Source organism: Aquila chrysaetos, chromosome 9 (genome assembly GCF_900496995.4).
Source record: "Aquila chrysaetos chrysaetos chromosome 9, bAquChr1.4, whole genome shotgun sequence".
Taxonomy (NCBI): domain Eukaryota; kingdom Metazoa; phylum Chordata; class Aves; order Accipitriformes; family Accipitridae; genus Aquila; species Aquila chrysaetos.
The window spans coordinates 5,759,049-5,773,477 of record NC_044012.1 but is presented as its reverse complement, the minus strand read 5'-3'; the positions used below and the strand labels follow the sequence as shown (position 1 = coordinate 5,773,477).

Genomic DNA, 14,429 nt, shown 5'->3' with positions numbered 1-14,429 from the left:
TAGACTGTAATAATTAGAATAATAGAGTGTAATTTCTCTTTTCTTTTTGGTAAGGTATATGCTTTGAATTTAAAACTGTTGTTATGCTTGAGTGATCCTGAAGCAATGAGATTACAGCTCTGGGTGAAGATGATGATAAAGTCACAGTGCTCTAAAATGAAAAAAAAAAAAAAAAGTAGTTTGACATTGTTCTTCAGTCTTGGCTTAATTTTTCTTTTTTTTTCACTCTTACATGGGACAAAATATGACTACGGTAATTCATCTGACTATTAATCAGAATTACATATAGTAGATAGAGTCATTAATAACAACTGTTAAAATGTATGAAGTATTCATATAGTACTACTACTAATAATGATAATAATAACAATCCCTATTTCTTAACATCCCTCTCTGGGCGCTTCTTGGAATCTACCAACAATTTTTGGTCCGACTGATGAGTTGAATTGGCTCAGGGGACGTACTGAATGCCATGGCTGTCCCAAATGGGGGAGCCCCTGGGACTGGCGGAGGTGGCAAGAGCGAGGATCAGGTACAGAGAGGAGGGAGAGGGAGCAAGAGCCTGGTCTTTCAGCGGCAGGGAGCTGCGAGATCAGCTCAGGTTCTCCTACAACCTTATCCCAAAAGCTTCTGCTGTTGTCATGATCTAGAGCCAGGGTTCTCAACTTTTTTTTGACCTCAGGATGACTGCCTCTTCTTCCTTGCAACTCTCCATGCGTACAGGGACAGGTAGAAAGGAGAAATAGGGGTTGTCTGTGCTACCTCTAAAGAGTGGCCCTTTGCAAGGCTGTGTTAGATTCCCTGCTGGAAGTACTACTTTAGATCACATAGAAGCAGGGGCATGCATTAAAGGACCATGATTCAGTTAGTCTTTAAACCTATGGAAGATACGGGAAGTAGACAAAAAAATTCCTATCAAGGTTTTGAATGGCTGAATTTTGTTCTTTGTTGTCTAACGTGTTTACCAGGCCAACCTGATGCAAGAAATGCCCCTTAGACTAATAGAAAGCTGCAAAGATGTTTCGGTTGTAGATGAGGATGATACAGAGCAGAAAAAGAGCTGTGCAATGATGGTATTACACCAGTTTTATCACTGGCTTTGCCTTACCAGTTGTGGCACAAGTGAGGGGTTGTCAGAACAGACAGGAGTTGCCCAGAATACTTAATTTTCTGTCATTTTCTCTTGATCCAGTCCCATGCAGCGAAGAAGGGAGAGGGGTGATGGCTGACAAACAGAAGTACCCGAGTCCCAAGAAGTGCAGACTCATTCTTATATCTTGTAGATTGATTTTTGTGGTTAGAGAAGGGTACAAGTGCTGTACCTCCATTAAAATACATCGCTAAGCAAAATAGATTCAATAGCATAAATAATTAAACACTATAAACAAATGACAAATAAAACAGCCTAATAGCAGAGGCTGTAGGACACTTGTACCACATTAAAATAGATCAGGTCTGAAGTGACTGAATTATGCTTTGTCAGGAAGAGAGGGATGTCAATATTGTGAGGCAAACTCTAATCAATCCAGATACCCCAGACTAAATTTTCCTGCCAAGCACTGTTCCTGTAAGACTGTGTCTCAAGTAATGTGGGGAAAATTACATCGACGACACTCCTAAGCTGCTCTCAAAAATTGTCTGGGCCATCTGCAGCATATCTTGCTGGTAATTTACACTGATGCACATTGCTCAAGTCTTTTAATATTGTCTTATGTGCGTGAGGTCGTATTCCCTGGAAATGCCTTGCCAAAGGCTGTTCAGTTTTCCATCAGTCCAGTCGCATTTCACCACGTTAAAACACGTTTGTCCGTAGAAATGGCGCTGTGTTATGTAGATGACTTTTGCAGTCTCTCTAAGACTGATGCAGCTTCATTAATATAAAAGCAGTTTCACCTGTGACTTCGGTGGAAGAATGTTTTTCCCAAAGCTCCCAGTCAATCTCTGTTCTGTTATTGAAAGGCTCCTGTTGACTTAATGGCTGGCATCATGTTTGGAACTTGGTAAAATGTTAGACTGTCCACGCACACCCCTTCCCCACCAGGCCAAATTTTAGGCGTGCTGCAAGAAGAGGAAAGAGGAGACTGGGGGATAAGCGAGCTGGTAAGATGATGGGTACAATAAAACGAGGTTTAAGTTAATTCCTTTGTTACACATAGTGCTGTGAAGAGTGTTTTGTAAACGTTTTCAATGAAGCAGGATGTGCTTAATATTTTTTCTGGTCTTGACGTTGACCTAGGAAATTGCCTGACACTGCAGTAGTACCTTTTAGAGACTAAGCAGGTGAACTAGAAAACCAGGCTGACCGCACTTCCCTACTTCGCCCCCTCGGCAACGTTGTGAGTGCCACCGCGTGGTGAAATTATGCAATAATTTCTTTTTAAACTTGCAATTATTTAAATCGGCGCGTGGCACCGTTTGACAACCTGGAGCATCCCACCCACCGGTGAACTCGTGTTATTAATTAATTGTGCACTATTCTTAGGTTTGCTTTCTCTTCTCCAAAACACGCAGTGCAGGTGGTGCAATCTCCCTTGTCTCTTGCTGCGTGATGTCTCCCAGCATCGCAACAGAAGAGCCTCACACGCTCGGTTGAGGAGCCGAGGATCACTCTTGATTGATTTATTGGTGCAGTTCTGTTTATTCACATGACTAGGCTGACGTGAAGATAAATCTTATGTCCTTCATGTGTCAGTTTAGCATATTAGAACTCTGTGATGGGAGCCATTACTACAGGAAGATTGTAAATTCCCCATCAGTTGGAAGAAAAAGCAAAAGAGGATCCTTTTCCACAGGACATCAACTGTTTGGAGACACCAGTTAAGGGGAGCATTAGAAACTGAGATCAGCTGCACTTCTAATCATCAGAGCTGCTTAGCTAATTGTCTTACTGCTAATTTAATGACAGTGAAATTGATATTGCCCTTATTTTATGCTCATCAAAACACCACCAAGAGTTATTATTTATGTATTTTTGTTCTTTTAGCTTTAGATCATTGATTTTTTTTCCCTCTGGTGAGAAGTAACAATTACGTGATTCATATTCATATACATGATGGGTCAAGATTCACAGGGAGAGGCAGCACTTTATTGGTTGAAAAACACAAAATGTTAGGTATGCAATATTTTCAGGACTGATGTGGATAAAAATCTTAGAAAATTAAATACAATTGAAAAAATTAGTTCCAAGTTTAGCTTATATTATTCGGTTACATAATTTGAAAGATAAAGGGGTTGGTTGGTACTTGTGGAACAGAAAGGAAGTGTTGGCAAGAAGAAAGGTGATGATATAATTAATGCCTAGGAGATACAGAGACAGAATTATTGGTTGTGGGAGAAGTATGGAAATCAAAATTTACCATAAAACCAATCTCTCTACTGAGTCTATGATGTTTACTAGCCAGTAATTATAAGTGTTAAGTTCTTCAGCTCAGGATCCAGACTTAAAGAGGTCACAAATAAAGTGGTTATTTTGTAAAAAATCATCTCCTTTATTCATTTTCTGTAGGAGCACACACTGGTGAACAAGTTTGATGTTTTCCCCTATGATTTATACAAAAGCACTGTGTCATAGACCAAAGCTAATACACATTCACTCCATCTTTTTATTTTGATGAAAGGCATTCATTACGGATTCATGTTGGCAAGTTTTGCATTCATGCTCTTGCAGAGTCTGGCTCCAGCCAGTGCATGGTAGTCTGCCTGAGGCTTCCTGCTGCTGCTGAGTGTAGTGAAGTTATGGGATTATTTGAAAGCTAGGAGCTCTGCTTGGGTAGCATACATCAAAGAAGGAAGAAAACATTCTTTTGGCAGCACAATTCAGATAGTTGAGTGGATTGTAGAAAGATATAAAAATATTTATTTGCTGAAATAGACATCCTTTGGCCTAAATAACTGCAGAACACCAGAGCTCTTGGCATAAACCACACACAAAAAGCACCTAAGTATTATGATTCCCATTGTAAGAGGAATTGGGAAATTTAATAAATCACTTTAAGGTCATATAAAACCCTAAAAGAACTAGGGATAGAGAGGTTCCCAGTCCTCCTCTTTAAGCAAAAGAATGTCCACTCCCCAACTGTACACCATGAAAGGAAGGTTGAATTCTGTTTCAGATGGTTTCTTCAGAAAGTTGTCATCCATATTCATGTGTAACCTTAAAAACACTGCTAATACACAGATGAGGGCAAAGCTTGAGGAAAAGATTGGATTTGCCAGTTTTTACTACTCCCCAGGTTCCTTAGGGGATTACAGAAATTACTATTTCATTGATCAAAAGGAAAGAATACAAACGTTTTAAGGGAAAAAATTGTATAAAAATGCATTACAATGCTCTGGACTAAGCTTTAAAGGGAGATCCACAAGGGTCATATATTACATGGCTATGAATGAAGGGCCTATTACTCTCTAGTAAAGTCGGGAAAAACAGGGTGGAAGAAACAGTAACAAATTGAAACATTTGCATGCATTCCTATCACCATTTGCCTGCACTCATTCTAATTTGAGACAAACTTTCTCTTTCCCTTTGGAAAGTGCACAGGGAGGTCAGAGATCCAAACAGAAGCAGGGAATCTGTAAGAGGCCAGGATCAAGCTCCCAGCTCTCTGGGCCCTGAATGTTGTCACAATAAATACTGCATGATACTGTGAATAATGGATAAGTACTGACAGTTTTTAAAGCATTTATGCTAGGTTTACTGGAGCCTTTTGTTTACCAACCACTGCCAAGTTCAGAGTCCTGTGGAACAGTCAAACCCACTCTTACCTCTTAAGAGACTTTGCAGTTTAATTCCTATGGAGAAGATAGTTTTATCTTAAATACACAGTGGAGTCTCTCTTGGCAGGGCTTTTATCTATGACTTCTGTAGGAAAAATTAGCTCCTAGGATTTCAAAAAAATCACCAATTACTTTGACATCCCTTCAGATTGTAAAAGCAAGCCCTACATTTTTGTACATTAGAAAGGTTTCTGTATAACCTGCAGTGTATTTCTGCCCTTTAGAAGGGCTGTGCTTCTGAAAGGAACTTCCAAAGGAATATGAATTTTGCCTTTGTCATCTTATACAGATTAAACATTCCCCTGCTTCCTCTTAGATCAACTCAGATACTTGGTTTGCGTTCCTGTTTTGTGCTTAGCTTCTAATCACTATTTTAAAATTGTGGAAAAAAGTTTTAGACCAAAACTCTGCTGTACTACTATGTTTTCCTAAAGTGCAGGTCTGTACAACTCAACCTTACCCTTAGATGTCACGTCAACTTTGAGTGCACATTTGTGGATTCATTAAATATTAAGTCTAATGGAATCAGCTGCTTTAGTTTACTGGTTTGCAAAGTAAAAGTTTTAGTTTCATTCCTGTGATGCCATTACAGCAGTGTGCCTACTTGATCTGAAAGACAGATGGATACGTTATACGTCAAACTATTACTGATCACACAATTTTCACAAGTACCTACTCTTCCAAAATCACCACAATTGCTAGGCACAAGATGTAGAATTCCTTAATTACTTGTGACATAGGTAGTGTTTACTAGACAAAAAATACAGCCTAAACAATCTACTCTAGAACCTTGATAAACTATCATTGCATGAGTTTTGCATATTAAGAAAGCATATAAATCAGAAGACAAGGACCATACCTTCTGCCTCAAAGGCAGAACTACTTGATTACATAGTAAAATTAAGAAGGAAAACAAAGATTAATAAGTTCTGTAAAGAAGTAAAAATCATGCAAAGAGGTAGTTGATATGGCTTCTTCTTTTTTGGTATCATCTTTGCAACTATAATTAGGAAAAATATCAGGAGGTTAGGGAGACACTGCTTTTCAATATCTTGGGAGCAATGGAAAAGTATTTCAGGGAAAGCTGTAGTCCAGGTTAGGACACACAGTTGTGTGCCTACTACAGAATTACCATATTAAGGCTGTTGTTGCTAAATTTGATTGTCAAATGAATCTTGGGAAGTATATATTTTAGCAAATAAATTTTGTTTCCCAAAATACTATAGATAACATTCTGAAGTTACATAAATCAGACAATAGAATAAGAACCCTTGTTAAACATTTTTTATCACTGCAATTATTTATGGCCTTGTATATATGATCACAAGTGGTATTTTTCAGGTTGCCAAAACTGGATATTCTGTACTTCACTGATTGATGACAAACTACACTGAAATATTTTATATGGATTTATTTCATTATTCCAGCTCAGTCCTCAATGGATTTTATGTATTTCTCATAGGCATCTTCATTCATCAGTTCATCAAGTTCAGCAGGGTTTTCCACAGTCATCTTGATAAGCCAACCTGTAATTAGGAAATTAAAAAGAAAAACAGTTGCTAATATCCTACAAGAAAGATTCATTCATGTTACTGCCTTAGAAAAGTACTCCCAGGAGCTATACAAGCCCTGTAACACTGGTAGAATCAACAGGATTTCCTGTGCAGGCAAAACAGTGTTTCAATACTTTAAAAAATGAACAAACAAACAAACAACCTGTCATAAGAAATGGCCTTTTGAGTCAGGCCAGTTGTCTAATTTAGTACTGTTTCTGACAGTGGCATTAAGGAGACGCTGAAGTAAGAGTAAAAGTGCCTGACCTCTCAGTATCACGAGCTATTACAAGACCAAAACCAAGAAATGCGATCAAGGGAAATACATTTACATTCATCCACAGTCTTATGTCTGAAAAGGACACACTGTAAACCAGCTGTCAGCAAAGACGAGACTACAATAATACTTTCATGTTAAATTTTATTGGGCTTGAACTATATTCAATATATTCAATTTAAGCCTCCACATCATTAAACTGGAAGAACTAGGAATTGCAGAGCCATTTGGGATAGCAAGAAGCCACGTGGTATTCATTATTGAACGATAAAAATGACATCTTACCATCTTGGTAACAAGATTTATTGACAAGCCCTGGATTATCTGCAAGGGCAGCATTAATGTCAGTCACTTCTCCCGAGAGAGGAGAGTAGAGTTCACTAGCAGCTTTCACACTTTCCAAAGCTCCAAACTCATCTGAAACACAGAATACGATTCAACACTTCTAAGAGGAAAATACAAAGCGCTTTAGTTTTTTTAGTCAGACATTCTGGTGATGACCTAGCCATTGAACAAGCGCCTTGATCTTGAGCAAGGAAAACTGTCAAAGGGATTGAAGTCACCAACTTTATGACAATGATCAGCAGTATTAAATTTGATGTTTATGCTCCTGAATTATTCTGGGGAATTTGCATAACACTAGCTAGCTGGCTTCTATAGAAGGGACAGGAATCTCTTACATTTGGCTAATCCTTTGGCTAAAGCCCTACAACATACGATATGATACTGGGTTACAAGGAACCACATCCAGCTCTTGCTGGAAGAGACCCAAATATGTCTTTTATTTAGAATTTAAACCTTTTTATACATAATTTGGTTACAAAATAGACACATCCACAGTTTCAGGAATCCCATTTTTTCTTCAGAAACGCTATCGAGCGTTACCTTTGCACTCACTGGAACACACACATTAGTATTCAGAAGCACCACACTGGAATCACCCAGCCACTCTTCCCTTTTTTCTGTTTTGTAGGCAGTTATGGAAATGGTGCCTGGGGCAGTGTTAGTCCAGAGTAACTCTAAGCCACAAGCAAACAAGACAGAGGCTGGAGGAACATGGAGCTGTCAGAGGAATAGATAGGCATCAGCACAAGGAATCAGAGAACAACATGTTCTGGGAAAGCTTGGAATTAGAATAAGGCCAGAATGGGTAGAAAAGAGAAGAACTAAATGGAAATTAAATTCCTTCAGATAAAACAAAACTACAAGTTGGTTAATTAAAACCCTAAACAGAAGGACCTTTTGTCTAACATTCACCATTCAATGCGATGTAACAGATTTGGCCAAAACAGTTCGATATGGACCTATTCCACAAGAAAGATGGCAAAAGAAAGGCCTGCTACTTTACCTCAGTAAATCTACATTCTTGTTCTGCAATGTCTGAAGCTAATGACAATCTTTTCTTCATATACTAGTGAGACAACTCTCCATGTAAATACAGGAATAGGCTTTTCCTTTTTACCTCTTAATGCTCACTCTTCTTTAACATGGAAAATTACATAACTGAATGATTAAGAATGTAACAATTTGTATGTCACTAATGAGCAAAAACCTATGATTACAGTTGATACCCCAAAATTACCAAGTCCCTATATTCATAGCAAAATTAGAGCTCGATATCAATTAGATGTTTCACATCATGCAACTCATGAAATGCACAACTCCAGAATTACAAATAAGCCAGCCTAAACACTAGCAAGTTCAAATCAAAGCATAAATATTTTAAAAACAGAGTACAGATAAAATTATTACAAAAATATACTTCAAATATTTTATTTTTGAATAAATGTCTTCACAGTTTAATAAGCAGGTAATTTCTGCTACCATGCATAGTCTGACAGTGAAAATTTGAAATTAAAGCTGTCTGTTACAGAAATACCTGAATCTATTTTGCATCCAGAATATTTATAATGGCGTTAATGAACATAAAGATTACTTCATAAAATTCATCTTTGCAAAGGGAGAGTGGAATGAGTAGAGTAGTTACTTCATTAGAAATTAGAGCTGAAACTTACCATCTTTACTCAATTTTGTCCCAATTTCTGGAAGACTACAGTAAACAACATCTCCTAATGCTTCCTTAAAAGAAAAACAAAACCATCAAAGCTTATATTAAAGAAACTATAGATAGGAGAGATCTGATGCAGTAACTCTAAAATCACCGTGTATCATAGAATCACGGAATGGTGTGGGTTGGAAGGGACCTTAAAGATCATCTAGTTCCAACCCCCTGCCATGGGCAGGGACACTTTCCACTAGAGCAGGTTGCTCAAAGCCCCATCCAACCTGGCCTTGAACACTTCCAGGGATGGGGCATCCACAGCCTCTCTGGGCAACCTGTTCCAGTGCCTCACCACCCTCAGAGTGAAAAACTTCTTCCTTATATCTAATCTAAATCTACCCTCTTTCAGTTTAAAGCCATTACCCCTTGTCCTGTCGCTACATGCCCTTTTTACATACGTAAAAAGTCCCTCTCTGGCTTTCTTGTAGGCCCCCTTTAGGTACTGGAAGGATAGAAGTAATCTCTGTCTCTAAATTTAGTTCTCATTCTTTTAAGGACTGCATATTTTTCACTTTTTCTTCTAACAATTAACTTGAAAAAAATGTTTTGCTATCATGCCCCAAATGCCAAATTATTTATCTATTACAGTGTTAGTAACCCTCAGGCTGAGTTACAAGGTTTATATACAGATTTCTTCAGGCAGAAACAGAAATAACATCTGCTGATCTTCTTAGCATCAGCTACAATAACAACTGTTTTAAAGGACAAAGTTCCCAATGATCTGAGGGAATTGCCTTTTTGTTACAAAGCACAGAGGATTTACTTCTGGTGCAATTTGAAAGAAAATGCAGAGCCAGAGATGTGGACAACTGGAGAGCTGTTAGCATACTTATGTACATACATATGTATGTCCTTACAGACTTAAGAAAGAGCCTTACCACCGTAAGAATCACCTCAACCAGAATAGGGTTCTGTCTCTTCACTGACAAGTGTACCCTATCTCACAAAAGACTAGGGATCTTACAGAGTATTAGTGTTATTTACAGAAAACTGAGGTTATGGGAAATGCTGCTTGTCCTAAGAAACATTAATTACACTTCACTGATAGCTTCTCACATTAGATTTTCTTAAGTTTCACATACAGTGAATCTCTATCCTGAATTTGCCTGTGACTATTCCAAATCAAGTACTTGCACAAGAACAAAGCAAAAAAAACCAAAGGAATTCCTATCCTAGAGTAAGAAACATATGCCATGTTGTACTTATATTCACAATTGTTCTTTAGCCAGAGGGATTGCACCATATTTGTGTTCAAGGGAGATTTGGCCTAAAAAGTGCACGATACCCTCTTCACATAGCCACAAACTCCTCAGGCCTATAAGAACTGAAGTAATAAAGGAGGTTTTAAATTCTGCTGAACCATTAAGTTTCTCATCAAGTTCAGCTCTCCACAGGCTCAATCTGAAGTGATTAAGAATTCATCAGAACGCTGAAGCAGCATTCACTTCACAAATACTGTGATAGATCCAAGTCCAAAAATCACGCTCATTGTATTAGGCACATGCAATTAGAACAATAAAAAACAGTAACTGTCCAAAGAGCAAGGACAAGAGCAGGTATGCGTAAATAAATATTGCAGACTTGGGTAAGGGGGGAGGGATCAATACCTGTGCAAAATTGCTGATTCCTACTGTTCCAATGCCATTTTCAACGGATATCCATTCATGCTTGTCTGTGAATTTGCGGGCTAAAATGAAACAAATTTGATATTTCAGAAATAAGTGACATGTTGCTCACTTAAATACAGTAACGCATTTACAGGCTTAAACTGTGGGGGATTTTTACTGAGGTTAGTTTTGTTCGTTGAAAAACAGCAAATACAATTTACAGAAGCATTTTGTTCTGCTAATGACATGCTTAGTGACAGGGTAGAAGCTCACTAGGTATTCTGCTGAGAGTATTACTAGTTCCTGTGCAATCATCTAGAGGCTGAGAAAGTACAGGAGCAAAAGGAGTAGTTCTACTTCAAACAAAAATATGAATCTAAAACATATATGTATACTTTACTCATAGTTATGCATTTCTATGATAGCACAGTAGCTTTTCAAGCATATTTAGTGTTTGTTTCTGACAAGCGTCTTTAGTCAGCATTACAGCATCTCGTTCAAGGTACTTAAATAGAGCCATCAGTTGCAGTAAAAAAGTTGCAACGTAGCTAGCAAAGTGGCTGATTCCCGGCTCCCCGCCCCCCCCCCGACATTACCTATAGAGTCTATTTCTCCCTGTTGAATATTGTCACAGTAAATACATATCTATGTAAAATTAAGGCAAATGAGTACAGGGCAAATTAATAAGGCAACCCATACAGGCAACTGTTACTTAAGAGAATTTGCTCTCTGTTAATAATATTACCATGAGAAAAACACAGTAGTTATTTTGTATAGTTTTAAAATAAGCATATTCAAGACCCTGTTAGGACTTTTCACAGCAATCTTGCAATTCTACATATATTTTAGATCTGTAAGATTCAGGGCAGCTTGTACTAGCTTTTATTAGAAGCAGTTCTTTTTACAAAGTCATATGGAGAAACTTCAAGAGAAGTAATTGAAATGGGTAACATTTTTCTTGCTAACATTTTACCTGCTTTGTCTGTTTTCTCACTTCCAGCGTTTCCCCATAGATACTTTCTCTTTCCCACCTGCCCCCCCACCCCCTTTTTTAAAAAACTAATTTATTTTTAATTTTCACTTGTAGCACCTATTCAATCAGGCAAGGGATGTTCCAGAAGCTGGAGAAGACGACTTGTTAAACAGAGCTCCCTGTGTGATTAGTGCCAGAGTAGTACCGCCGGACCTTCCTTTTGAGTTAAAAATTCTCCTCTCAGGCTCTTTCTCTAGGCTGGACTCCTCATACCCGCTAGAGGAACTACACTTCTGCAAATCCTTGTGTATTTTCTAAACTTGTACGTGAAGGAGAACAGAAGTTTTTGCTGTAGACCTGCTAAAATCTTTCCACTGTAAGTCAGTCGTATTTTAAGCTGTTTCAATTGTTGTGATCCTCTTATTTATGTCTGAACACGTGTAGGAGAAGCAAGTCTCAGATAAAATGGTTTGTCTTTGAAGATGGCCTAAGTTTTTTTATAGACCTCAGTAGAGCAATACATTTTTTTGCAAGTATAGTACACAAAAAATTTTGAGTAAAACACAAATATGAAGTATTTTCCCATGAATTATCACTCAAAAACCCTAGATAATTTCAGCTAGCATTATTTATACCTACAAAAATCTCTCAGGACATGTTCTAATGAACGGAAGAAATCAAATGTCTGAAATTGTTTTAGGTCAAGACATTAAACCCATAGGAATTTCATTGGAAATGAGTAATGAACCATAAGAACAGAGAACGACACAGAAACTCAAACCCAAGCTGAGCATTTGTGACATTACACATGTCACAAAGAAGCCAACCAATATCTTTTTATGTAGGATAATAATACTGTATAAGATTTGTTTATAAAGCAAGGTTAAAAATCCAAAAGAGAAGAATTCCATGATCAGTTTGGAACACGGCAGTAAAATGTTCTCAACAGAAGAGCACATAAGCTTCTTGTAGAGCAAAAAAAAAAGTGAAAAATGAAAAATTCTAACCATGCAACGAAAAACATTGCAAATAACGTAAAGGTCAAATTAAAAACAGTTAATAAGTAATCTCAAAATTCGAACTTTGAGCTTATGTGATCAGCCCATTAAATAAATCAAATTAAACAAATATGGAATGTCAAAGCATACCAAATCTCTTCTGTGAGCATTCTTTTTCAGAAGAGCAGCTAAATTTATTCTAGCTTCATTCATTTCAACCTGACTTTGGTATCAGCTTAACTAGCACATTCTGAATTCAGATCTTCATTTAGTTTAGCCTGCCTCAATTAAGTATTTCATAAATATATACCTGAAGAGTGAAGGAAAACCTCACACCTCCACAAAGAGGCATACAAAATTTTTCCTCTCTGCCTAAAACAAAAGCATAATTTATGTTATTCCTTCAGGTTATAACTAGAGAAAAATAATGGATACAATAAACAATTAGAACAGTGAAAAAAGCTTAGATCTTGACCCACTTAATTTGCAAGTAATGACTAATAAATGTTATTTCTTTCACTTGCAGCGGAAGGCAGTTAAACAGATAGATTAAAGACTATCTGGAAAGAAATTTATGACCTCTTCTTAGTGGCAGTCATTACTTTTATAGCATGTTCTCCTCCTCTTCTCTCCTAACATGTTTGCTAGAGTACCACAGATTCTAGTTTTCAGACTTCTGTGGCTAACTTTCATTCAAAGAGAACTTCGACAGCAGCAGATGCCCTCAGAGTTAACCACATGAAGTGCAAAATCACACCAAGCACCGATGTGCAAGTCCATCTCCTGCCTTACCACTTCTGTAGCTGCACCGCCCAGGAGCTGGTGAGAGGGACAGAGTCAAACTTCTTTAGCCCCAACAGGCCCAAGGCCCCGAAAATCTGGCTCAGGTTTCCTGGCAGCCCACACCAACCTAACTGCTGCAGGCCTGCCTCCTCCATCCACCCGTTTTTGCCCCTTTCTTGTACTGTTGCCGATGCTCCTTGCAGCTATCAACAAGCTGTCTCGGCACGACGATCCCCGTAAAAAGCTATCCACTTTTTTTTGCCAAGTTCGTGCCCTCCACGCTCTGCGCGCTCATTGAAGCCTGCAGCTGGGGCCGGGGCCACTTTGCTAAAAAAACCTGCGGCGTGGAGAGGAGGTTAAAAGTTTTCTGCCAACTAAGGGAGGTGAACCAGCTCCTCCCGGGAGGAGGAACGGGGAGAGCGTCAGCACCAGGACGAGGGACAGGTTGAAATGAAACCCCCGCTGCCAAAAGCGGGGAGGCACTAACCTCCCCCTGCGGCTACCAGCCCTTGCACGGCTTCAGCCATTTTGCGAGGCTTTTCCCCCCCATTCCCGGTGGGGACACCCTTGTATCAGCGGGCGGAGGTGACCCGTCCCAGACCAGGGCAGCCCGGGGGACGCCGCCGCAGCAGCATCATCATCATCATCATCATCATCATCACCATCATCATCCCGCTCCACCCGGCCGCCCTCGTCCCCCACCACACGGGACGCGCCTCACGGCGAAGCGCTTCGGCACAGCGGGCTCTGGCAGGCGGAGACGCGACGAGGGTTTCGGGATAAGGCAGGTCCTTTCAAGCCCCCACCGGCCGCCTCAGGGACGGGGCGGGTGCAGCCCGGGAGGCGAGGTCCGCCGCGGCTGCGGCAGCCCACCCTCCCCTCCGGGGAAGCCCTGACGGAGGGGGAGCGACGGCTCCTGACAGACCCGGGCCGCTCTCCCGCCGGCCACCCTCTTCTCCTTCCCTCCCTCTCTCCCGCCGCCGACCACTCACCGGACAGCACCAGCGAGCTGGTGGCCAACCTCCGGGCCGCGGGCACCCGCGGTGGTAGTGGCAGCAGCAGCAGCGGCGGCGAGAAGCGCGGGCAACGCGGCACCAGGACCGGCCCGACCCGCCGCAGCGCTCGCCACGCCATCTTTGCCGGGGGCGGGCGGGCGGAGGGCGGAGCTCCCGCCTGGCGGGGGAGGCGCCAGCGGCGGCCGTTAGCGGCGGCCGTTAGGGCGCGCGGGAGGGGGCGAGCCGTCGCCCGTTCCCCTCAGCGGGCGGCGGAGGCTTCTGAGGGGGGATAGGGCGGTCTCCGAGGAGCCGTCCGGTCAGGCGGGGAGCGAAGCTGCTTCGCGCCTCGCCGGCAGGCCGCTGTGCCGCCGTCCCTGAGGCGGGAGAGGGGGGGAGCGGGGGCAGGCC

At 40.6% G+C, this 14,429-nt stretch overlaps 1 protein-coding gene across 1 annotated transcript; it reads right to left on the bottom strand.

The window, feature by feature from the left end:
• Positions 1-6,169: 6,169 nt before the first annotated feature.
• GCSH (glycine cleavage system protein H) lies at positions 6,170-14,194 on the bottom strand. Its single transcript, XM_030026075.2, has 5 exons — positions 14,019-14,194; positions 10,273-10,352; positions 8,619-8,682; positions 6,889-7,020; positions 6,170-6,299 (listed from the first exon to the last, which is right to left on the bottom strand). The coding sequence occupies exons 1-5, from the start codon at positions 14,158-14,160 to the stop codon at positions 6,202-6,204; spliced, it is 516 nt and encodes a 171-aa protein (XP_029881935.1). The 5' UTR covers positions 14,161-14,194; the 3' UTR covers positions 6,170-6,201.
• Positions 14,195-14,429: the final 235 nt, after the last annotated feature.

What these genes read in the sequence shown, in the direction of transcription:
- GCSH (XM_030026075.2), bottom strand. Translation starts at nt 14,160, where the DNA reads ATGGCGTGGCGAGCGCTGCGGCGGGTCGGGCCGGTCCTGGTGCCGCGT. An exon ending in GAATCAGCAATTTTGCACAG is followed by an intron (nt 8,683 to 10,272) that starts GTATTGATCCCT and finishes TTTTCTTTTAAG; the next exon opens with GAAGCATTAGGAGATGTTGT. An exon ending in TAAATCTTGTTACCAAGATG is followed by an intron (nt 6,300 to 6,888) that starts GTAAGATGTCAT and finishes TCCTAATTACAG; the next exon opens with GTTGGCTTATCAAGATGACT.